Source organism: Gopherus flavomarginatus, chromosome 11, assembly GCF_025201925.1.
Source record: "Gopherus flavomarginatus isolate rGopFla2 chromosome 11, rGopFla2.mat.asm, whole genome shotgun sequence".
Taxonomy (NCBI): Eukaryota; Metazoa; Chordata; order Testudines; family Testudinidae; genus Gopherus; species Gopherus flavomarginatus.
Genome location: NC_066627.1, coordinates 53,032,048 through 53,056,437, shown reverse-complemented (window position 1 = coordinate 53,056,437; position 24,390 = coordinate 53,032,048). Strand labels below are relative to the sequence as shown.

The window sequence follows — 24,390 nt, the reverse complement described above, 5'->3', positions numbered from 1 at the left end:
AGGTGGGGCCTTGCTGGCCATATTTCACCTTTTAAATCAGAACTCTGTGATCTTGCAAATCCCTGTTTAATTCCTGCGGCATTGTGCAGAAGCTGGAGCAGTGGGATGGACAAGGGGGAAGACAGGGAGGAACAGGAAGCCCTGACCCATGCATGTGAGTGTTGCTGTGAGCTGCCCATTGCTGTGTAGATAAACACCTGAAACCTCTTTGGGCTGAATCAGGGCAGCAAAGTCTTTACTCCCCCTTCCCTCCCCTCCAGCGTAGGTAGCCATAGATAGAGTGACTCAGATCCCAAGTCCATCTAGCCTAATGTCCAGTCTCTGACAGTGGCAGCATCAAGTGCTGCAGAAGAAGGTTTAAGAACCACACTGTAGCAGATGTGGTGTAATCTGCTCCCACATTGGGTCTCACCCTGGTCTCTAATAGTTAGGTGGGTGTAAGCCACGAAGCATGAGGTTTAATATCCTTGCCAGAATTTGTGGTGCTGTTAATTATGCAAACTCTGGGTATTCTTATCCATTAACATCTAATCCCTTTTGGAATCTAGCTAAATTCTCAGCTTCAGCAGCATACAGTGGCAGAGAGTGGCAGGCTAATTACATGATGTGTGATAAAGGAAATATTTTCAGTTTTGAATTTCCCACTTGTCAGTTTCACTGACTGTTCCCTGGTACCTGTGCTCTGGGACAGGGAGAACAGATGCCCCCTTTATAACTGCTCTGCCCCACCCAGGATTACATGGACTTCTGCCCCTTTTCATCTGTCCCATCTCGAAGGTACCAATCCCAATCTCTGCCAGCTCTCCCCAAAGCAGATATTTCTCAGCCTTGATTGTTCTTGTCGCCCTTCTCTGACCTCCCTGAACTCTGGGCCACTTCGTGTGTGATGGGAGGCCCAGTGCTGCCTACAGGATCCATACCATTCTCTGTGTTATTCTGCACCTCGTTCTTGGCACACCCTCTTGCCTGCAGCTGTGCATTGAACAGAGATCTCCATTGCTGTCTGCAATGGCACCCAGCTCCCGTCCCATCCAGTGTTCATTACTTGGTATTTATTGACACGGAATTCCATTTGCCACTGTGTCGTCCATTTCCTTGGCTATGTTTGGTCTCTCTCAGTTCTTCACAGGTCTCTCTAGTCCTGACTACATAACTTTGTGTCATCTGTGGAATTTGGCCCTTCCCTGCTCACCTTCTTTCCAGATCACTTATAAATATGTTAAACAACACAGGTGCTAGCACGGCACCTTGTCGCCCCACTTTAACTTTCTGACATGAAAAAAAGTGACCATTTCTCCCTGCCCTTTGCTTTCTGTCTTCTAGGTGGATTGGCCTGTGCCAATACTTTGCCTCTCCCCTATGACAATTTAGCCTCAGTAGCCTCTTGTGTGGGACCTTGTCAAATGTCTTTTGAAAGTCTAAAAACATTGTCACTTGGTTCTCCTCGATCCACTACTTCACTGACAAGAGCTCTTAACAGATTAGAGCACTTTGTGCTGGTGAGACTGTATCTGCTCACAATCTGTTTTGTTCTGGTTTTAATTATGGATCCAACCAATTTGGCAGGTATGGATGTATAGCTGTTACTCCCCAGCTCACCATTAGGACTCAGGGAGCCTCCTGCCTCTGCTTGGGACTCTTCCCATCCAGCCCTGCCTGCTGATTCCTCAGGCCCTCACAAAGAGATGCTATCGATGTTGCAGCCAATGAAGGCTGGCCACCAGAGCCTGAGGTCACTTCCCAAGGGACCCATTGAGGCATCAGCTGGGATGTGAACTAGGTTCTTTGCTCTTTGGCCTTGTCCATACTTCGCACCATTGCACTGGCACAGTCTGGCTCTGATGATGTGAGCTCTAGTGCAGACAAGTCACTGGTGTTGCAGATGTTTAAGGTTCAGTGTTGTCCACTTTGCTTTGAGCTGGGTTAGACAAGACAGTGGTGGAAACTCCAGTGCCTGCCAGCACCTTTATGGTAGAGCTTGCGCTGGTGGAGATGAACTGGAGCTGGAGCAAGTTGCTCAGCACAAACATGGACATGGACACGGACACGGGTGCATGAGAGACATAGGCACCAGCACCGGAAAACAGGAGCAATAGTCTCTCTGTACTGCTCCCCTGGGACAATGCATTGGATGCCTTGCTCATTACTGTCTGGACAAGCGAGTTCCGAGAAGAGCAGCAACAATGATTAAGGACCAGGAGAGGATGACAAAAGGAGATGAGCAGAGCTAAATCTGTACTGCGCTGTGTGAGCAGTGAGGGGAAGAGGAGCCTTCCGAACGTGATGAGACTGAGAGAGGGAGAATGGAGGTTGCATAGTAGAACAGCTGTCCTGACTGTTTGACCTCTTGGATGGTGGCAGAGTTGTCCCAGGGCAGGACTGGGAGCCCCGGCACCAAAGACCTAAAACTAGGCTGCACAAACCCTGGGTGATGGAGGACATGCCATTGCCTACCCACGTGGATGGGTCTTTGCTATCTATAATGTCTATGGGCCAAATCCTGGCACCTGTGAAGTCAATGGCAGAGCTCCTATTCACTCAGCTGGGACTAGGGCTTGACTTATCTGTCCAGGAACCATTCACAGTGATGCTTCTTGCCAAGGCATTCTCCTGACTGCCTTTAGCACCAGGCACTGGCAAGGCCTTTGTGTCATTCACGGGCTCTGTGGGATTAGGAGGAAGTTTCTCCAAGTTCTGGGTCAGGTGGCACCATGAAAATATCCAGATCTGCAGGAATTCACATGATTTCACCTCCCATCAGAACCTACATTTTAAAAGGCCAATTAAAGCATTGTATCCACGTAGACAAAGCATGAATATTCCATATTTGGAAAAGAATTACTGAAGAGTGAGACCGTTATGACTGTAAAATCCTCTCCCCTAAGGGAGACTTTAAGATTTTCTTTGCAATTAAAATTTCTTTGAAACTTGGACCAGAGAAGATTTGGAAGAGAAAATCTCTAAACTTTGAACTTACTTTTCCTAACCAGTGGTTGTGTGAAGGTTTTAACAAATAGCACTTCCTCCCAATGTGGTTGGAAAGCAGAAGGTAGCACTGAAGGAGAACTGCTGAAAGGGCTGAAGAGCTCAAGAACTCCCATCTCAGCAATCGCTGCACCCTTTTTGTTGGAATTTCTCCAGAAAACATCAAAGGCGACAATATTTAAAACTTCAAATTAAGGCAACTTGAAACGAAGAAGGAAAATAGATTCTTAGTCATGCTGGCCTGAGCGCAAGTTGTTGGAAGGTTCTTTTGGAAAAGCAGTTTTACCTGAACCCTGCTTTCCAGTCCAGCTAAGAAGACAGGCAGAGGCAGAAGTCCCCTGCTGGGAGAGTAATTTCAAGAAACCAGAAAGAGGAAACTCACAGATTTACTTCAAGGACAAGAAAAATTAAACTTCTAATAAGTGTAATGGGCTTTCTGTCCCTGTGTTATTAAATCAGGAGCTAGGAGGAGATTAGTGAGGGAACTTCCTATTATCAATACCCTCTGCCTGTGTCGTGTGCTATGGGTCAGGGCTGGGCATTCGCTAGACCTTAAGGAACCTCCTACCTCTTCCTTCTACTGTCTCAGCCTGATCCTGAGAGGTGCTCCTCTTGTTGGAAGCCAGTGGCGGCTGGTGCTTTGCTGTGATACGTTAGCGTTATTGCAGGTGGGAGCAGCGTTCAGGAGGATGCCAGTCTGGATACAAAAGTGCTTTCATTGGGTAAGTAAAATTAAAAATCAATTAAATATGCCTTTAAAAAAAGGGTGCAGCTCTCTTGGCTATTTATCTCCAGAATTTGTATACTCTGCTGCACTATCTCTTATCCAGATCAATATCTTCAGCCATTTCTTATTGCTTGATCGCTAGACTACGTTCAGGTTCTACAAAAGATGCTGTGAATCAGAGAGTGGTTGCTGAACAAATGCATCTCATGAGAGAGGGTCCTACCTAACTGCAGCGCTGGCCTGGGTGGCTAGCGCTCACCTGGCACAGCAGGGAGAGACCAAGGGTGGGGAGAGGGATGATGTTGTCGTCAGTCAGAACTGGGCCACAATTGCTCTGAATTGTACCATATACTTCCTAGTGCTTTGTCCAGCCTAGTTTCCCCAGAAAAGTCTGTGATCTGGGAGTTGGAGTGAATCCTAAATAGCAGATCACTGATGTGATTTGCTGTGAGCTGAGAACTTGCAAAGCTAGAGTCTTTGGGTCAAATGCAGCCCTGGTATGACATGGTGCAACTCCATTGATTTCAGAGGAGGGCCCTGGCTCACGTAGGGCTGACAGGGGCCTGATGTTCTCCCTGCCCTCAAAGAAATAATAAGGTGCAGCATGTGTGCATGCTCCGTGCTGGGGACACCCATTCTTCCTATGTGAATGGCCCTCTCAGGCAGCGATGCTGCATGTCTGCAGAAAGCAGGCAATGAGTATACAGCAGGGAGAATGTCGTGTTCACCACACAGGCATTCTGGCGCAGCAGCTCTTCTGGGGGGCAAAAAGTGTGGTTAGACAGTGTGTTCACTATTGGTCTTTCACTTCTTCAGACTGCAGTCCCAGGGGACACATAGGAATGAGTTGCATGCCTCATCCCAGTCCCTAGTGAACATTTCTCCTTAGCACAAAAGGACCCCATAGTTTTGCACAGGCAGCAGCTGTTGCTAAGAAGTGACCTAGCAGGGGTGCCGCAGATCAGAGTTGAGGCGTATTGCCAGAGCTGTGTGTAGGAAGCTGGCACACAATTTTCTTGCACTCTGTCTGGCCCTAGCCTGGTGCTGATAGTATCTTACATTCAGCAAATTCTCCTCTCCGCTCCCACCCCACTCTTGCCCCAGAATTGGAGGCAATAGTACATGAGAGGAATAGCGTGTTAGTCACTCCTGCTTGTCTCGCAATAGTCAAGAGATAAATTGAATTCTGGAGCAGTTAAGACTCTGGGTTCCCAGCCAATGGAGGAGCTTGGAGGTGATGTGCCATAATAAAGTTTCCTGAGGACCTTGCCACGATTACACAGTCCGTATACAACAGACACCGGGAAACAAATTCTAGCTAGTTTGCTCCTTTCCCCAGGAAGGGGAGAGTTAAATGGAATTGAATCTTGTTTAAGAAGCGGAGACAGTTACATGGCACTGTAATTTACTGCACTGTTGACAATATGAAAGAGGAATTTGTTGGTGGAATAATCACAGGCTTTTTGGCCCATCTCAATGGGATCTGTGTGAGGCCAAGCTCTCAGGGCTGCGCTGACTCACGGAGATGAGATGCTAGGCAGGTGGTCTCGCTGAGGTATTAAGTGGGATATCGAGCTCTGATCCTGTACTAATGCACTTGTCAGGAACACAGTTCAGGAGTAGCTGGGTTTCCTCTGTGGTTGGGAGCACTGCTTCGGCATTTCCCCTGTTGCTTCAGCACTGATGCAGCCAGCAAGGCAGAGTAGGCCCTGGCTCCAGACTTGGCAGGCCTGGGCATTATGGTCATTTGTTGGTAGTACCCAGAGGCAGGGAGCTGGGCGCTGCACAGACACTAAGGAAGAGGCAGTCCCTGCCTCAAAGAGCGCTCAGTGTGGGCTGTGATGAGATTCAGGACGGGAGGACCATTGTGACTATCTAGTGTGACCTGTGTGGCTCAGGCCACAAACTCAACACCAGATTTCCATGTGGGGGGCGCCGCAGGGGCAATGCAGCATGCCCTGGGCTCTCCCTATAGCCTGACTCTCCTTTCTTTGGGCCTTCCAGGATCATGACCAATCCGTTCCCCAAATAAGCTCAGTGTGCCCACCGCAGGTCCGGCCTGGACCCCTAGTTTGGTGTTGTTCAATGTTAGCTGCATGGAGAGGAGCAGACTGCAGCTCCCACGAGCCCTGGCGTGAGCTTCACCCCCAGGTGAATGTCAGCCCATGGGGCCAGCTCCCCTTATGCACAGGCACTGCAGACAGCCTCAGAATTCTTCCTTGGGTGCATTGTGCTGTTTTGGCACACATCCTGGCAGCTGCTCGGCTCACAGGACACTCTGAGACTAGGACCTCAGGTGTCAGCTGCCTCTGCATCCAGCTGCAGAAGGAGCCCCCTGCCTGGGAATGATGGGAGATGCGGGGCATTAGAACACAGTGAAGCCTGGTGCAAAATCCCTACTGCCTGGGGCAGGCTACCGGTGCCCCTGGACTGTGGGATGAGCAGCAGGAGCATCTGGCTGGCTGGAGTAGAGAATGAAGCCACAGAGCAGAATGAGGCATCTCTTGAAATAAACAGGAATTTACTTTACTATCAGCCTCCAGATGCCTGGGACCCAGCCAGGGCTAGGCCAGGAGTAGCCTGCCCAGCCTGGACCTTCTCTCATGTATCAGTGGTGCATGGCAGTGGTAGGCTACAGGGAACTGTCTGAGCTGGAGTGATGATGGGAAATTTGGAAACATTTAAACAACCCCTGCCTACCCTCTCTGAGCCCCCCTTCTCTGAACTGTGGGGTCCCCTGGCTTTGACTCTCCTCATGTGGCGAGCTGCAGATCTGGGGTGGGCTCATGCCCCTGCTCAGCTGTGGCCTCTGGTTAAATCCATGTCCCACTGTGCCTCGTGCACCTGCTGCTCTGCCACTCTCCATTGCACACATCAGAGCGGAGGCAAGTGGGACCATTCCGCCTGCCGACACCCTGCCCTGTCTCCCCAGCCGTGGGTGTCCCATGGAGGTAGCTATTCCCTCCCACTTCTGAGCAAGGCACTCCACCTCTCTCACTGAGCTAGGGAGGGAGTGGTCTGGAACAGAGCCCAGCCTGGCAGCTGGGGCACCAACCTGGGCACCAGGCAGTGCTGGGCACCTGGCAATGGACCTTCCCTGAGGCCACCAGAGGGGCGAGACTCTGAGCTAAGCCCTTGCTGGTGGTTTCCTGGGCAGGCCCAGAGCCTAGTGGCAAGGGAGCTTACACGGCACCTGCGTCACCCCTTTTGGGGACTGGCCTGCTCTGCCCTGCCTGCCTCTTGGGTCCCGCACAGGCTGACCCTGTCCACTGAGGTCCTCCCCTCAGGGACCCACCGCAGGGCCCATCCCTCTTCCTCTACCATTCATACTTGCACATTCGAGGGTGGCTCCATCTGGCCCTGGATGTCGTAGGCAGCACTAACTGCTTGTTGCCAGTGGGAAGTGCTGCTTCTGGCTGGGTGGGTTTTTCTATTCCCTGCCTCCATCTCTCTGTGTCCCTGACCCCTGTCCCCACTCCAGATGCTCGTTTCGCTCCCAGGCTGCTGTCTCCTCTTGTGCCCCTACTGTATGCCTTCTCTGCTCAGTGCTGAGGCTGACAGGGAGTGCTGCGGCTACCTGGGACCTGCAGGATGAAAATGGAGGACACCCAATACGCAAAGGCTAGGAAGATACCCTGGAGCCCAGACACCTGGAGTTTCCCTAAGCCGGGGGTGGGCAAAACTACGACTTGTGGGCTGGATCTGGCCCACCAGCCATTTTAATCCAGCCCTTGAGCTCCCGCTGGGGAGTGGGGTCTGTGGCTTGCCCTGCTCTGGTGCTCCAGCCGAGGAGCAGGGTCAGGGGCCGCTCCATATGGCTCCTGGAAACAGCGACACGGCCCTCCTCCGGCTCCTTCGTGTAGGGGAGCCAGGGAGCTACGCTGTGCACGCTGCCCCACCCCAAGCACCGCCCCTGCAGCTCCCATTGGCCAGGAGCCGCAGCCAGTGGGAGCTACAGGGGTGGTGCCTGCAGACACGGCAAAGTGCAGAGCTGCCTGGTCACGCCTCTGTGTAGGAACCAGAGAAGGGACATGCAGTTGCTTTCGGGAGTCATTTGAGGTAAGCACCACCTGGAGCTTGCACCCCTGAGCCTCGCCCAGCATCCCAACCCCCTGCCTGAGCCCTGATCCCTCTCCTGCCCTCCAAACCCCTCAATCCCAGCCCAGAGCACCATCCTGTACCCTAAACCCCTTACTCCCAGCCCCAACCCAGAGCCCCCTCCTGCACCCTGAACTCTTCATTTCTGACCCCAGTCCAGAGTCCGCACCCCAACCAGAGCCCTCACCCCCTCCTGCACCCCAACCCAAATTTTGTAAGCATTCATGGCCCTCCATACAATTTCTATTCCCATGTGGCCCTCGGGCCAAGAAGTTTGCCCACTCCTACCCTAAGCCCTCTCCAGTGCAAGCTCACCCCTTCTGGGTGCCTGACCTGCCAGATGGTGCTGTGATTCTGAACAGCCCAGGCAGAGTAATCCATTGGCAGCCTAATGGGACACTAGTAATTGATTTCCAGCTGTCAGGAAGGGGTGTGGGTGTGTAGAAACCATTCGTATCCTGCTTTTCAGGGAAGATGGAGCTAGTGAGGCCCCAGGTGATGCTTATGAGAGCTGGAAGATGGATGTTTGGTGTGAAGAGACCCCCAACTGCAGAACTTACCCCCAAGTGTATGTATGCAGGTAGGGCTGCAAGTTTGTGCATGTAGGTTTTGTGTATGGTGTATGTGGAATGTCTGAATGCAGTTGAGAGTCTGTGTGGACATTTGCATGTGTGTAGATGTGTGCATGTATCAGGGTTTGGAGTGTGTGTATTCCTACAGGAATCTGTTTACAGTTTCCTAGCACCTGGAGACAAAGCCTTCCCCTTTCTGTTCTCTCTGGGCCCCTGTACAGGTCTCTGGAGGACTGCAGTCATATCTGTCCATACTGTAGCACCTGAGCGCATGTCCGTGTTATGTAGGGCTTTGTCAGGCTGCATAATGTATTAGCGGTTAGGCTGTTCCTTTGTGTGTGCTGGTGTTTGTGCCCCCCCCCCCTTCTCCTGCATCGGCTGCATTTGTAAAATGAAATAAATATTGACACGGGCGGGATGCTATTCAATTTGTCCTGATCACTGGGCTGCGGTGAGTTCTGACAGGGCAGAGTGTAAAACATAAGCTCAGGATGTAATTTCCACTGTCAACATGATGTACAATATGGCTCTGCCAAATACATACCGACAAGCCGAGCGAGCCCTCTCGGGGAGGGGCACAAGTCACGCTGATAATTGGGAAGCTAGGACTGAGGAACATCAGCAAAGGTGGCGTTTCACTTGGATTCTGAACTAGGGGTGCAGGGGGTGTGTGAGCATGAGCTAGAGTCAGCCAGCATGTGTGTCTGCCTGTGAGCCCCCATAGGCCGTCATGTCGGGACGCTGCACTGATTGCTGGTTCTGGCGGCAGCAGCTCTCATCAGTTATTTATTTATGGCCCATAGCTCATGTGTGGCAGAGAGAAGTGCCCCAAGTCAGTAATGAAAGGTCATCAATATCACTGGGAAATAAATGCTGTCTCCCGCCTCTGCCCCTTGTGTGTTGGGTCTCCCTGGTCCCTGCCCTCAGCAGAGGACTTCATGTCTTGGCACAACAGTTTTGGATGCAGCACCAAGAGGCTACGGGAAGGGGAGAGGAAGAGAAAGCAGCTGCCCCTGAAGCAGGCTGGGGGAGCCTGCGAGGCAGGGATAAGCTGGAGAGGAGGGTGTGGTGGACGTGTGCAGATAACAGACCATTGACCCAAGCCCAGCCCTTATGTAGCACCGGAGGCAGTGCTAGCCCACTGGGGATCCTAAGCAGGAATATTCCCTCCGCAACACATAATAAAAAGCAAATATGAGAGCCGCTTGAGCTGCTCAGGGCCCTAAGCAATTGTTCAGTCTGCTTATGCCTAGTGACGGCTCTGAATAGCACAATCCAAATGGGTGATTGTAAGGGTGAGAACAGTGGAATGAAGTCTGAGCAGTTGGAGTGGCCTCACTCTGTATGTTTATCTCCAGTTCCCACAGATCTGCTCCTGCAGACGTCCCTCCAGCTCTCTGCATTTCTGTGGCCACAAGGCCAAGGGCTGCAAGTGGATCAGACTGGCAGTGTCCTGAGAGGCGGCGCAAATGGAGGAGTCAAGCTCTATTAAATTAGCAGTGAATTGAGGGTGGGTGTTTTTCCTCCTTTCCACATCTCCCACCATGGGAGACTTTTCCTCCACTCTGTGGCACTCTGCCCCTGGCCGTGCACCAGTCTGAAACCACTGTGGATGCCATGTGTCACAGAGTCCCGGCGATGCTCTGGACTGCTCCCCACAAAGCCAGTCAGGACTCTGGGGAGCCTCCTCTCCCTTGGAGCAGACTGTCTCCAGCACAAGAAGCTCACATGGCTTCACCTCCTGGGTCTCTCCTTGGAGCATTCAGCATATGCCCCTCCATGTGCTTCCCACAGCGAGCCCGCCCAGGCAGGGTCCTGGGGAAGCCACAAGGTCCTGCACCCCCACTTTGCAGTCAGACATTGACTCTCAGCCAGCCAGTAAAACAGAGGTTTATTAGATGACAGGAACATGGTCTAAAACAGAGCTTGTAGGTACAGCGAACAGGACCCCTCAGCCGGGTCCATTCTGGGGCCCAGCGAGGCAGACCACCCCGTCTACACTCACTCCTCATATCCAGCCAGCTCCAAACTGAAAAACCCCCTCCAGTCCCTCCTTTCTGGCCTTTGTCTCTTTCCCAAGCCAGGTCACCTGATCTCTTTGTTCACCTTTAGCTATTCCCTTGCAGGGGGAAGTGCCCCAGCTATTTGTTGGCAGGATACAGAGTGTCGGCCATTTATGCACACTGGAGACTTAAGAAATGCATAGGGGAAACTGAGGCAACCACACAGTATTCAGAGGAAACATTAAGAATAGTCCCACTTCGTCACACCATGCGTGCTCCTGCTGCAAGGGCCATACCTTGTTTCTTGGACACAAATATGTCCCGTAGGAACACACAAATGTGCCTGTCAGGTGAAATTGGCTAATGCCCTTTCTCTGCTGCCTCTAGTCATTTCCCAGACCAGGGGTGTTGTGTGTTTTCCCTGTGGAGACTTCTGGTGAACCTGAGCGTGGCTGAGCGGGCCGGGTTCTGGTGATGGACATAGGATGAGAAATCGGAGCTCTGGTGGTTGCTTCCCACAGTGTACTTAGTATTGTGACAGGCCTGGAGACAGGACCAGAATGGACCCTTTGTTAAGTTCTGATTCTAGCAGTTGCATTTCCTGAGTGCAGCCCATCTGTGTTATGGCTACAGGTCTCGCTGCAGCGCAGAAGTGTTGTGTAGTAACAACAACTTAGCACTGACGGCTCCAGAGATGGATGCCCTTTGCTTGTCCCCAGGCAGGCTCAGCACAGGCTGAAATAGAGTGAGCTTCGCCTCACCTTAGGACTGAGAGCCGGGGAGCAGGACAGGCTCTGGGGCACAAGGGGTGAGTGTTTTCTAGCAACTGGCCTGAGACCCATCAGCTTATTTCACGCCCACGCAGAGCAGCCATGGGATGGGAGCCTGGTGGGTTTGAACCTTTTCAGTGGGGCTGGAACATCCTTGGGTTTGTGTTGGGCTGAGGAGAGAATAGAACAGGGATGGGTTGAGATTCCCATGGAAAGGCCCCACCCTTGGCCTGGGGGCTCGTCTCTCCCCAGGGCAGAGCTGAGGCCGACCTCTAGCTAGAAAACCTGTTTTAGCTGGATCGCTGCTGGGAGGAGTGTGTTGGCAGGAAAGAAAATTCAGGCGCTCAGACAGGTTTGCAGAATCTGTAAAACCCTGGACTTAGTGAGATTTGTCAGCCCTGGTCATTGCCCAGCAGGGCCGGACTAGAGTGGTCTGAACTGGAGATGAAAGCTCCGCAATAGCAGAGACTTTCCAGTCAGGCATAACTGTATTACACTGGCCATTGTCATGGATGTTTTGTACAGTATGTTATGTGCACACCATAGCACACACGTTTTACGTGTGGTTTTGTGTGTGCATTATTATTCGTTACAGGGCTTTGTGCTCCCTGGGAGCAGCTGGCTTTGGCCATCTGGAGATGGGGCTAGATGCATCCCACTGACCTAGCACAGCAGTGCTTTTGATACCAAGCGATGGAGGGTGCAGTCAGACTGGCTGACAGAGGGTTCAGCCCAAGTGATTATGGGCTGGTGGCCGACATTCTCAGCCCTGCACTCTCCAGCAGTTCTACCCACTCATCCCTCCCTGCCTCCTAGAAACAGTTTCCTGCTTTAAAATGTCTTTCATATTGTTTGATTGCAGGGAAACCTGCCTAATTGGCACAAGTGACTCCAAGACCCTCTGTCACACACTACGAATGAGTGAGCCAGGATGGCTGGGGCATGCCCTTCGCTCTTACCCTCTCAGGCCTAGTGCATGGGTGATCATTCTTTGCATTTACTAGTGAGTATCCGCTAGCACGTGCAGTGAGAGGGGAGATTTCTCAGTGACAAGAGGCCTTGCTACAGCCCTGTCTGCTGAGGAATGGGCCCAGGCGGTGGGACCTCTGGGTGATGCATTTGGGAAGGAAGCATTAATGAGGCTGAACAATAATTCCTGACTCCTCAAAGTGCACCAGAGACCCTGTGTTCCTCAGAACATCAGGTGCCCACAGTGCAGTGTGTGTGTGGGTGAGAGTGCACTGGCCCCTGTGCATGTTATATAGGGCATATGTGTATATGCTGTAGCAGGCCTGTGTGTGAGCGTGCTGGCGTGTGCATGACTCCTGTGGGCTGCGTAGGAATCAGGAACTGAGTGATGCTCAGTGTCTCTGCCATGTGAACGCCCTGCGTGCTATGGTGTGAGGGGGCAGGGAAATACCAAAGCAATGCTGCAGCGAGCTGGCATGCTGTGTGCATCAAGCCAGTCGGGCCTGTGATCCTGGCCCAGGAGGGCAGGGAGCTGGGTGCATGCGAGGGACTTGTCAGCTGCCGCCGAACTTGGCTTTGTAGCATCTGGCAGTGGGTGGGCTTTGAGGAGCCCTTCTACAGGCAGCTGTGTGACTCCTGGACTCTGGGGAGATCCTGGTCTGATTCGTAAGGGACACGGTCCAGGATGCCCCCTGCCCTGCCCCTCTCTTGTCTCTAGGGGACAGAGAGGTGCCTGTCCATCCACCCATGGCACGGCGAGGCTTATCGCAAACTGTCTGAACTGGTCCCCGTTACACAGAGCATGTTTCTATCCTGGTGGCAGGTCACAAATCTCCTGCCCAGGCTTGTCTGTCTGTGTCTGGGACAAGGTCAGACCCGGCTGGGAAGTTGGTACTGAGTATTCTCTGGACTCCTCTCCTCAACCACTGGTGATCTGGAGCTCAGTGAAGGTTGCTCTGGCTCCTACAGACCCAAATTCGGGGCTGGCAGCTCCTTCCCAGTCTGAGAATATCAAAGGGTGAGGCTGGTGAGAAAGGCTGGAGATGCTAATACGCGGAGCCCATAATTAGGGAACCTGTCTCCCCTGAGCTCCAGTCCTGGCTCAGGATGGCGTTGTCCAAAGCACGCACTCATTAGGGTGCTGAGCTGCATACACAGGGTGTCACGCAAAACCTATGCCCCTCAGCCCTGGACCAACAGCCGCTGCTGGGAGAGTTTGCCTGTGGGGCCCTCCCGACGCCATCTGATCACCCTGAGTAACTGTACACGTTCTCACTTGGATCCCAGAAGCAGCGTGAGGGGGAGGCGCGCTGTGCAGCTGCCGCCTTACTGGTTTGAGCTGTTGCTGTTCTCCGGATCCCTGCTAAATACAGGAATTTCCATAGAGATGAAAGCGCCACAGCTCTGCCACCCTCCTCCTCCTCCTCTTCCCAGTGTCCCTGGCTCTAGCAGCTCCTGCAATGCCAGGCTCCCACACGTGGCACCAGGGGAGGGGGCAGCAGCACCACGAAGAGGGAGAGAGAGTGGGGGAGGAAAAGAGCCAGGCACAGAGCACAGGAGATGCAGGGAGCATAAGGGGCAGCCAGGCGAGGGGTGGCACTCAGAGCGGGGAGTGCAGTGCTCAGCCCAGGGGTTGTCACTAACATCTCGGCCTCTTTCAGGTTCCCAGAGATGTTGTCAGTTGCCCTGTGCTCACCAGAGTGAACTGGCAGAGGACGGAGATGACCAGCAGCAGCTTGGTGAAGGGTTCTCCTCTAGAAACTGGAGTGCAACTACCGTGAAGATGGAGAATACAAATGTCCTCAGCCTGAGCAGCCCTGCACCAGGGCCTGCCACAGCTGGATCTGTAGCCCGATAGCACAGGGCCTGTTTCTGGAGTGGGTGAGCGCTCGTCTCGGCCACAACAGGCTGCTCCTGTTAAGATCTCTCATGAAACTCGATGCAAAGGTGCTCGCTCTGCTGTCCTGCAAACTACAGGTGCAGCCTTCTCTGCCCCTCCAGGAGATCCCTACCACAGGCAGCAGAGCCCCCCTCTCTGCTTGCTGAAGTATCCCCAGGGTGGGATGTGAGGAGAGCAGGGGGGGGATAAATGGTCTTTTGACCCCTGGCTCCCAAGGAACTGCAGCCACCAGCCCAGCCACGGCGCATCACAGCCCTGGGTCGCTAGTGAATGAGGCATGCAAGCGCTGATGGGAAAGCACTAGTCGTCTGGCCACACGAAGTCTCTGAGGGGGCCCAGCCTGTAGCCTCTTCCAGGCAGAAAGCTTGACTGTTCTCGCCTTGTTCAGCCCGATGCCAGGAGCCAAGGACGCTGGTCACTTGTTGCTGTCAGCAGCATGCCTGGGGCCTGAGCAGAGGTAGCACCCTGAGGAGCCTGACTGTCTGGAGCGAGGTCTTGGCGGGGATGGGGAAGCTGCCCCATCCGGGCTGGTGAGCCCCACAGTGGTGGTGTCAGCTCCCCAAAGGATGTCAGCGTCCTCTCTGAAAGCCACTCTCCATGCAGCCTCCCAGTGCACAGTGGTGATGGCGCTGCCAGGCTTCTCATGGACCGTACTTCTGCTGCTCTGCACCCTGGAGCAGCTGGGGGCTCTGGCCATGCACACAGAGGCTGAGGGGCCAGGCCTGGAGCAGCCGGGGGCCCTGGCCATGCACACGGAGGCCGAGGGGCCAGGCCTGGAGCAGCCGGAGGCCCTGGCCATGCACACGGAGGCTAGGGCTCCAGGCCTGGAGCAGTCGGGGGCCCTGGCCATGTACATGGAGGCCAGGGGGCCAGGCCTGGAGCAGCTGGGGGCTCTGGTCATGCATACGGAAGCCGGGGGGCCAGGCCTGGAGCAGCTGGGGGCCCTGGCCATGCACACGGAGGCTGGGGGGCCAGGCCTGGAGCAGTCAGGGGACAGCATGCTGCTGGCAGGTGGACGTGTGAAGCGCGGCTGGGTGTGGAACCAGTTCTTTGTGGTTGAGGAGTACACGGGCACGGAGCCGCTCTACGTGGGAAAGGTAAAGTGACCTTGGTATGTCTCTGCAGGGCCCAGGTGTGTCGCTGGAAGGGGAAGGGGCTGGAGCTAGGCCAGGAGCATGGCCAGGCACAGCGGGTGCCCCTGCCACACGGGAGGAAAGGCCCTTGCTGGGGGAGGGACTGCACTGAAGGCAAGGAGCATTGTTGGATGGGGTGGGAAGGCTGCTCAGGTGGATTAGGAGCCCTCATGGTCAGGCAGTTTTAGACACAGTTATTGTTTGATGGAGCTTCAGTAGGGCCAGTGGGTTCAGAGAAAATCCAGAGCAGGGAATACCCCCTAGATGGATAGCTGCCACCTCCAGTGCTATGTGGGCACATGGGGAGGGGAGGAGGCAAACTGGCAGCAGCCAGGGGACACTAGGGGGAGGGGCAGGCTGGCGGTGTCCCAGTGGGGTGATGGGAAGGGGGGCTGGTGGTGTCCAGGGTGGTGACAGGAAGTGGGGGGCTGATGGTGCCCCCAGTGGTGTGATTGGAAGGGGGGCTGGCGGTGTCCTTGGGGGGTGATGGGAAGTGGGGGGACCTAGCGGTGCCCCCAGTGGAGTGATGGGAAGTGGGGGGCTGGGAAGGGGGGGATAGCTGTGCCCCCGGTGGGGTGATGGGAAGGGGCGCTGGCAGTGTTCTTGGGGGGTGATGGGAAGGGGGGCTGGCGGTGCCCCCAGTGGGGTGATGGGAAGGGGGGCTGGCGGTGCCCCCAGTGGGGTGATGGGAAGTGGGGGGACCTAGCAGTGCCCCCAGTGGGGTGATGGGAAGTGGGGGGACCTAGCAGTGCCCCTGGTGGGGTGATGGGAAGTGGGGGGCTGGTGGTACCCCCTGCGGGGTGATGGGAAGGGGGGCTGGCAGTGTCCTTAGGGGGCAATGGGAAGGGGGGGGCTAGCAGTGCCCCTGGTGGGGTGATGGGAAGTGGGGCTAGCAGTGTCCTTGGGGAGTGATGGGAATGGGGGCTGGCGGTGCCCCCAGTGGGGTGATGGGAAGTGGAGGGACCTAGCAGTGCCCCTGTGTTGTGATGGGAAGAGGGGCTGGCAATGTCCTTGGGGAGCGATGGGAAGGGGGCCTGGCAGTGTCCTTGGGGAGTGATGGGAATGGGGGCTGGCGGTGCCCCCGGTGGGGCGATGGGAAGGGGGGCTGGCAGTGTCGTTCAGGAGCGATGGGAATGGGGGCTGACGGTGCCCCCGGTGGGGCGATGGGAAGGGGGGCTGGCAGTGTCCTTGGGGAGCGATGGGAATGGGGGCTGGCGGTGCCCCCGGTGAGGCGATGGGAAGGGGGGCTGGCAGTGTCCTTGGGGAGCGATGGGAATGGGGGCTGGCGGTGCCCCCGGTGAGGCGATGGGAAGGGGGGCTGGCAGTGTCCTTGGGGAGCGATGGGAATGGGGGCTGGCGGTGCCCCCGGTGGGGCGATGGGAAGGGGTCCTGGCAGTGTCCTTGGGGAGTGATGGGAATGGGGGCTGGCGGTGCCCCCAGTGGGGTGATGGGAAGTGGAGGGACCTAGCGGTGCCCCTGTGTTGTGATGGGAAGAGGGGCTGGCAATGTCCTTGGGGAGCGATGGGAAGGGGGCCTGGCAGTGTCCTTGGGGAGTGATGGGAATGGGGGCTGGCGGTGCCCCCGGTGGGGCGATGGGAAGGGGGGCTGGCAGTGTCCTTGGGGAGTGATGGGAATGGGGGCTGGTACTGCCCCCGGTGGGGCGATGGGAAGGGGGGCTGGCAGTGTTGTTCAGGAGCGATGGGAATGGGGGCTGGCGATGCCCCCGGTGGGGCGATTGGAAGGAGGGCTGGCAGTGTCCTTGGGGAGTGATGGGAAGGGGGGCTGGCGGTGCCCCCGGTGGGGCGATGGGAAGGGGGGCTGGCAGTGTCCTTGGGGAGCGATGGGAGTGGGGGCTGGTACTTCCCCCGGTGGGGCGATGGGAAGGGGGGCTGGCAGTGTCCTTGGGGAGTGATGGGAATGGGGGCTGGTACTGCCCCCGGTGGGGCGATGGGAAGGGGGGCTGGCAGTGTTGTTCAGGAGCGATGGGAATGGGGGCTGGCGATGCCCCCGGTGGGGCGATTGGAAGGAGGGCTGGCAGTGTCCTTGGGGAGTGATGGGAATGGGGGCTGGCGGTGCCCCCGGTGGGGTGATGGGAAGGGGGGCTGGCAGTGTCCTTGGGGAGCGATGGGAATGGGGGCTGGCGGTGCCCCCGGTGGGGCGATGGGAAGGGGGCCTGGCAGTGTCCTTGGGGGGCGATGAGAAGTGGGGCTGGCGGTGCCCCCGGTGGGTCGATGGGAAGGGGGCCTGGCGGTGTCCTTGGGGAGTGATGGGAATGGGGGCTGGTACTGCCCCCGGTGGGGCGATGGGAAGGGGGGCTGGCAGTGTCCTTGGGGAGTGATGGGAATGGGGGCTGGCGGTGCCCCAGTGGGAGGGGATGAGGGGAAGGGGAAGTGGGGGGCAATGCCCTGGGGAGCGCCTCGACACACAGGGTGCAGTGCACTGTCCAGTGGTGGTGCTGGACTCTGCTGGAGGCATGTCCCAAATACCCTCACTGGGAAGCTGGATGAGCAGGGCCAGGGAGCTGGGGGTGGGGTGGGGGATGGGCTCTGTGGAAAGGGGATTGCACAGCAGGGCCAGGCTGGGCCCTGGGACTCTCAGCTGTTCCTGCTGGGTGTGTGTATGGGGGGCAGCCAGAGAGCAAGTTACCGTCCCATCCAGAACCCTCCTCCCTGGGAACACCAAGGTGGGAGGGGCAACGGCACTGCCCTGGAGGGAGCATAATCATCACTCCAGCCAGGGGGTCCCTTTTCACTTCCCAGCGACAGGCACAGGGGCCTTGCATCCCCCTGCACTGCATTCCTCTCCAGGGGTAGTTCCATTGCACTGCATCCCCTCCCCCACAGGATAGCTCCATGGCATTGCATCCTCCCCCCCTCCCCGCACCCCTCCATAGCTCAATGGCCCTGGATCCTCCCCTCTCCCACCCCCAGGTCCATGGCACTGCATTCCCCAAGTCGTCCTCTTGCGCGTTGGGTTTCAGACTCTCACCGCTGGCTTGCTCCCAGTCCTGGGAAGGCTAAGCTCAAACTTACCAGCCAGATCGCCCATCAGGACTGTGCTTCTGTTTTCCGGTTCCTGGTCTGTGCAGATTGCGGCTGGCTCGGAAAACAGCCCCTTCCGGCCTCCATGTGCCACCCCCCCCCCCCACCTCCCATTCCTCTGCCCAATTAGTTACCTCAGAGTAAAGGTGTTGCTGTATTAACATAATATGACTCCAATTTGCATAAAAGATTTGCATGGAATGCACTTAATATGCCTCTATTTGCATATGAATGTGCCAGGAGGGACTGGGGGGGGTTCTTAGGGCAAAAGCAAATATTACAAGTGCAGAGTCACTTTGTTATAGGCAGAAGGCTGGGGTCTGGCTCCTATGTCCCAGGTGCAGAGCCAGCACTCCTGGGTGGTGCCTGGGCAGGAGTCCGGGGTGATGGGACTTACTGGGGCACCCAGGGGAATGCCATTTGCTTTCCTCGTATTGATATTCCGCTCGAGCCCAGTCAAGATCAGGCGGTGTTGCACTGGGCTCTGTACAGCACCCAGGGAGACTCGGCCAGCTGCAAACCCTGCCATTGGGTTTGAGACTGATGATGGGGTGGGGAGGCAGGACAGGGTGGAGGGAGAAGCTGGTGTCGGTGCATAGGCTCCACAGAGCCAGTCCTGTGTCCGCCTGAGAGCCAAGTGCAGGGCCTTGCACAGTGGCTGTTGCCCAGGGGAGTGACAGTCTGCTAACCTCAGAGGTGACTCAGTTCATGCCATTTATATCTTCTCTTTCCCTTAGCGTTTCTCTCTCTGCTAGCTGATGAATGCTGCTGTTAGACCTGGCACCATGGAGATACTCCGAACCTCTGGTGAGGGGTGTGGTGTGAAAGTTCAGTGAGACAGTAACTGTGGTAGCTAACTGCATGTTGCCCCTGCCAGCAGCTGGGGCTGGCATGTGCTTGTCCTCCAGCACCCAGGCTGGCACTCAGTATTTGTGCAGTGTGGATGGCCCCCGGCCCTGCCCATGTGACCTGTGTGGCTGGTGCTTTCCTCAGTGCTCTGTGGTTAGGCCATCCCAGGGCCTTCTCCTCCACCCCCTGTTCCAGCACAGTGAGCGAGCATCTCCATCGCACAGCATGCTCTGATGCAGGTGCAGTGAGGCAGCGTGGAGACTGTATTGTGGGGGCATCCCCCCTGTCAGCTGGGGCAGAGAAGCGTGCTGTGAGCCAATTCTGATGGCTTTGCTGTGCTTGGGGCACGTATGCTTCAGGGCTGTGAGTCTGGGGGATGCCACATGGACAGGACCACGAGTGACGTTCCACTTAAGTTTGAAACAATCCTCTGTGCCCGTTTTTGCAGATGCTCAGGAAGTGTTCTCCTCCATGAAGATGCTGGATGCAGTTACAGTTAATTGACAGCTCCCCTGGGGAGTGACTTGAAGCATCAGGCCTTGTCAAATACCAGAGGTAGCCAAGCAACAGCCTCATTTCCAAAATGAACTCAGGAACCTAAAACTGGCCCATTTTACATCCCCTTTCCACAGCACCTGCCAGCCCGGAGTGAACAGCCAGGCCACACAGAGAACAATTCCCTGTAAATCTCTCTCAAAGGCCTGCTGTTCCCTACAGCTGCTGTTCAGCCTCCTGCAGCCCGCACTCCTGCCCTGCTCCCCACTGTGCCCCTGCCAGGAGAGGCTGGGCAGAATGAAACCAGTTATGATCTCTTCCTGGTCCTGGTGTTTTAACTGCTCCATAGCACAGTTCCTTTATGGAGTAGCTGTGAGCCTCCTGTGGTCAATGTTCCTGCGTTTCTCCCTGGGGAATGTGTGGTGGGGATAGGCAGATATAGGAGCTGCTGGGAGCTCCCCCTATGTGAGGCATCTACCCAGTTCCTAGTAGTGCCGCCTGCTAGGAAAGGCTTGGCCAGCCTCTCACACCTCTACACGTGTTCCTCTGAGGGCCAATAACATTTCCGTACAATCTGGATTCTCCTGCTAATCCTTTTTCTGAACTGTAATTTCCCCCGAGGCTTCTGTCAGTTTGATGTGGATTTCTTTGGGTTTTTTAAATAGAATTATGGGGTCAGCACTAGTTACAAACTTCTGCATGTGGACAGATCTATTTTAGATAGAAGAGGGGATTAAAGGGAAAAAAGCAGATTTAATTAAGTTGCTAATATTTAAAGAAAATTGATGAACTAAGGCTTTATGAGCTGGAGCAAACACAGAGCGTGCCTTCATTGTGGCCAGTTTTTATTTGATTTTCTTTATTTTTCAATCCCAGAGTAGTTTTTATTTGTGTAGCTGTGCTTTTTTTAAAATCATTTTTAATAAGGAAAATGCACCTCTGTTCACATTTAATTTTGATTTAATTAGTAGGTGGTAATTAATGGCCTTATAAAATCCCAGTGTTAGCCCTTTAGAGCAGGAAAATAATTCCCCTTTTTAACAATCTGAACAGATGAAAGATTTTCATCTTTTCCAAGAGGCATTGCCCAGAAACACCTCATCACTAGGAATAAGGGGCGACTCCATGGCTGAATGTGGGGCTTCCTTCCCCCATCCTGGGTGAAGAGCATGCCCAGGAGTGAAGGGGTCATTGCACCCTCCTCCAGAGCGGCTGCTTTGTTTTAGATCACGGGCTGGTGAGAGGGAGCCTCCCAGCTGTGCTCTGGAGATGCTGGGATTATGTTTGCCCTGGAGTCACCTGCTCCCAGTGTGCCTAGGAGTTGGGACTAAGTGCAGAGAGGCCTGTTGCCCCAGAAAGGGGCAGGTTTCAGGGGTTTATGATGCAGATGTGTATTCTGATCTCATCCCAGTGTAAGTCTGGAGTAACTCCATTGACTTCCAATTTACCCTGTCACAGCTGAGATGGGAGCCAGGCCAGTGGGGTCTCTGGAGGACTGGACATAAGAGGGAAACGGTGGTTGTCCCCGTGGCTATTTGCACTGTGGAATGGCTGCTGTCTCTGCCTCAGCACCCTCTGGCAGTCTGCACTGTCACAGCCACTCTTGAGCCATCTACAAAGCAAACCCAGTGCAAGGTTTGTTCTCCAGATCGGCTTGGGAGAGGGTGGCTTTGCTCATTGGTCATGCACTCCTGGAGAGGCCTTGGGGACTTTTGGGGCGGGTGTGCACCGGCCACAGCACAAGGTGAGGAGTTTTTCCCTGTGGCACCACTCACCAGAGCCACCCTGCAGCTTGTCACCATATTTGGTTTCTGTGCTGATGGGGCTGCGGTGGCAAGGAAGGCAGGCCAGGAACGAGCAACAGTGTGTATCGCTGCAGAACTGGATGTATTGATAGAGCTGGGGTGGGAGTAGGGGCAAAGACAGGGACTGTGATGCCTTGGCAGAACTCTGGGTGAGTGGATAGGGGACCAGGCTGCACAGCTGGGGGTGCTGCAGCTTAATATGGAGGGGGTTTGCAGGATGTGAGGGGCTCTGGGAATGCCATAGGAGCTGGTGGTAGGGCTAGGGTGCACTGGTAGAGCTATGCAGAAGATGCTTACCCAAACCTGCCTCCACACTGGTGCCATTCACCCCTCACACCTGTGAGTACGGGTCACCAAAATCCATCCCAGCATTTAAATGGACTGTAAGAAGCCAAATGCAGCATGGGTACATCTACATTGCGATTAAACACCTGCGCCTGGCCCGTCAGCTAACGTGAGTTTGTGGGGTTTGGGCCACAGGGCTGTTTAATCAGTCCCAGATCCCAGGCTCCAGCCTAGGACCAAATGCCTACACTGCAATTAGCCTTGGACCTGAGTCAGCTGACAGGGCCAGCCACAGGTGTTTTTGGTCCTGCCATGAGGGCAGGGGACTGGACTCGATGACCTCTCGAGGTCCCTTCCAGTCCTGGAGTCTATGAGTCTATGAGTCTATAATTGCAGTGTAGGCATACGCCATGGGGCAAATGATCTGGGGGCAGCTGCTGCAGGTGTCCAGCTCAGAGCCCATGTTAGTGCTATGCACCAAGTTCACTGACTGGTGTCTCCGAGAGACAACCCGAGAAATCAGATGGCTGCATTTTTGTGCTTTGAAAACCTGCATATCCGTATTGTGGCCCAAGTTTCAGAACTGCTCTGGCGTCCGACTGGTCATGTGTGTGCCCAAACCCTATGCTGGTGCATACAATCTTGGTGATTGTACACCAGGTTAGGGGTGTAAATGCAGACTCACTTTCACACCCAAAGCACTCCCTGCTCCTTCTCCAACCCTCTTTGCTGTCTTCCCTCAGACACCTGCAGACAGTTATCCTGCTCCCCCGTTAATCGTTGTTTAGCCAAGTGATGCAGATTTAGCTCATTAATCTTCCCTTGTAAATCTATCTTTCCAGCCCCCGGAGTGCGGGCTCTGTTTTTCTTCCTGGCTTTCCAGGTTTCAGGGCTGTTAGCATCTGCTCTGAGCACAGAGTCAGTGTTAAGCAGATGTGAAGCAGGGATATGCTGCTAGTTTGGACTGTTTGCTGGGCAAAGGGGCTGGATGGGCAGGTTTGTCTCCTGGCTGATAATTAGAATCATAGAATAGTAGGGTTGGAAGAGACCTCAGGAGGTCATCTAGTCCAACCCCCTGCTCAAAGCAGGATCATCACCACCTAAATCATCCCAGCCAGGACTTTGTCAAGCCGGGCCTTGAAAACCTCTGAGAATGGAGATTCCACCATCATGAATCTTGTTGCTGTTGTTATGAGCACAGAAATGCACATTTGTGTATGTGGTCCCTGCACTTTATGGAACAGATACAGCCCCTGTCGTGGTGTTTCAGTCTCTGGCAAGAGTTGACATGGGGCAGAAGGATGTGATGCAGAGCAGGCAGGGTCGTTCCTGTGCAAGCCAGCTGAGTGACTACCTTATGACTGCAATTCCCGCAGGGCAGGGAGACTGCCCAGGCAACTGAAAGTGTATGTACCAGGGTGGCTGGCCTCTTTAAATGAAGCCAATTGAGAGGGTGTGGAGTGCCTGGAGCTAGAAAGCATCAGGGAGAGTCAGAGGGAGGAGGGACGTGACGCGACGCTGACTTCTAGGGTGAGAGCTGGACAGGAGAGGACCAACGGATGTCGGTAGGCAACTCCCTCCCAGCAGTGGAAGTTGCCTACTGCCATCCAAGCTGGCGGCCCGGGACTGGAGACGGCTGTAGATGGGAACAGCAGATGGGCTAACCCTCGGAGGTCTCCATGAAGGAGAGCTGGAGCCAGAGAGCCGAAGAGGGCTGAGGGCCAAGAGACTCTCTGGCCAGTCTGAGGTGAGAGGATGACAGAACTGGGGGAGTGAGGGAAGGTGAGTTTGCCCTTCCACTGGAGAGGCTGTGAGGCCTCCTGTTAGGAAGAACGGAGTTGCACTTCAGCTGGAGAGGCTCTGGTGTGACTCTCGTGGCAGGACAGGAGAGGACCAATGAAGACCCGGGTGGGGTGAAAGGTGCCGGAGTGTGGTATGTGCTATGTCGATGGACTGGCTGTCATGGGATTGTAAGGTCAATGTGCACTGGAGTGATCAGTGGGCTGTCTGGGGATTTCTGTTAGCGACTGTTTGCACAAGAGTTTTGCAATGAACCAGCCCCAAGGATGGGTGTTACTGAGTCAAGCAAACCCGACATGGAGCCATTAGGGACCTGAGAGGGGATGTGAGGCCAGAACCCTGCTGTTAGGGCACCCAGCTGCAAAGGGGTGTCTGGGTGTGTTTCTCAAGTGGGGCCAGGTGAGTGGGTGTTTCCTAGGGATACCTGAGAAAACAGGTGTATCTGTTGGCTTGGCAGGGGTGTATTTTCCAGGTATTGACAGTCACGCAGGGGTAATTCCTAGGTAATACCAGGCAGATGGCTGTATTTCCTGCATGATGTTGTTTGGCCAGGTGTATTTCCCAGGTGATGCTGGGCAAGTGGGTGTATTTTTAGGTGATGCTGGACAGGTGAGTATATTTCCTGGCAATGCAGGGTGGGAGTGTGTATTTGACATAGATGATAATGTATGAATAGCATGTAAAGTACGTTGAATTGTCCAATGTGTGGACATCTTATTCACGAAATAAATAAATAAATATATAAATTGTATCTGAAAGATAAATATAATGAAGGCATCATAAAAAGAAGCAAGTCCTGGTATAAATTCTTGCTGCTGGAACTGTATGTCTTGAAGGTGGATTATAGAACTGCAGTTTGGAAGATTGAATGGCCCATAAACATTTTCATATTTCATTAGCCGATTAATGGACAGCTCTTTTTTTGGCAACTTTGCTGATTCTCAGCAGAAATTGTGGG

The 24,390-nt window shown here is 54.7% G+C and overlaps 1 protein-coding gene across 7 annotated transcripts in view; it reads left to right on the top strand.

The window, feature by feature from the left end:
• Positions 1-3,583: 3,583 nt before the first annotated feature.
• CDH22 (cadherin 22) overlaps positions 3,584-24,390 on the top strand; it is a 137,970-nt gene continuing 117,163 nt past the window's right edge. Inside the window, exons 1-5 of one of the 7 annotated variants that reach the window (XM_050917703.1) lie at positions 3,584-3,707; positions 8,280-8,378; positions 9,741-9,892; positions 12,018-12,158; positions 13,786-15,121. In XM_050917703.1, coding sequence (XP_050773660.1) covers positions 14,591-15,121 — 531 coding nt within the window. In that variant the 5' untranslated portion in view covers positions 3,584-3,707; positions 8,280-8,378; positions 9,741-9,892; positions 12,018-12,158; positions 13,786-14,590. Of the gene's footprint in view, positions 3,708-7,695; positions 7,772-8,279; positions 8,391-9,740; positions 9,893-12,017; positions 12,159-13,785; positions 15,122-24,390 lie in introns of those variants that run through there. The other 6 variants (XM_050917700.1, XM_050917701.1, XM_050917702.1 and 3 more) reach the window with 6 other exon arrangements.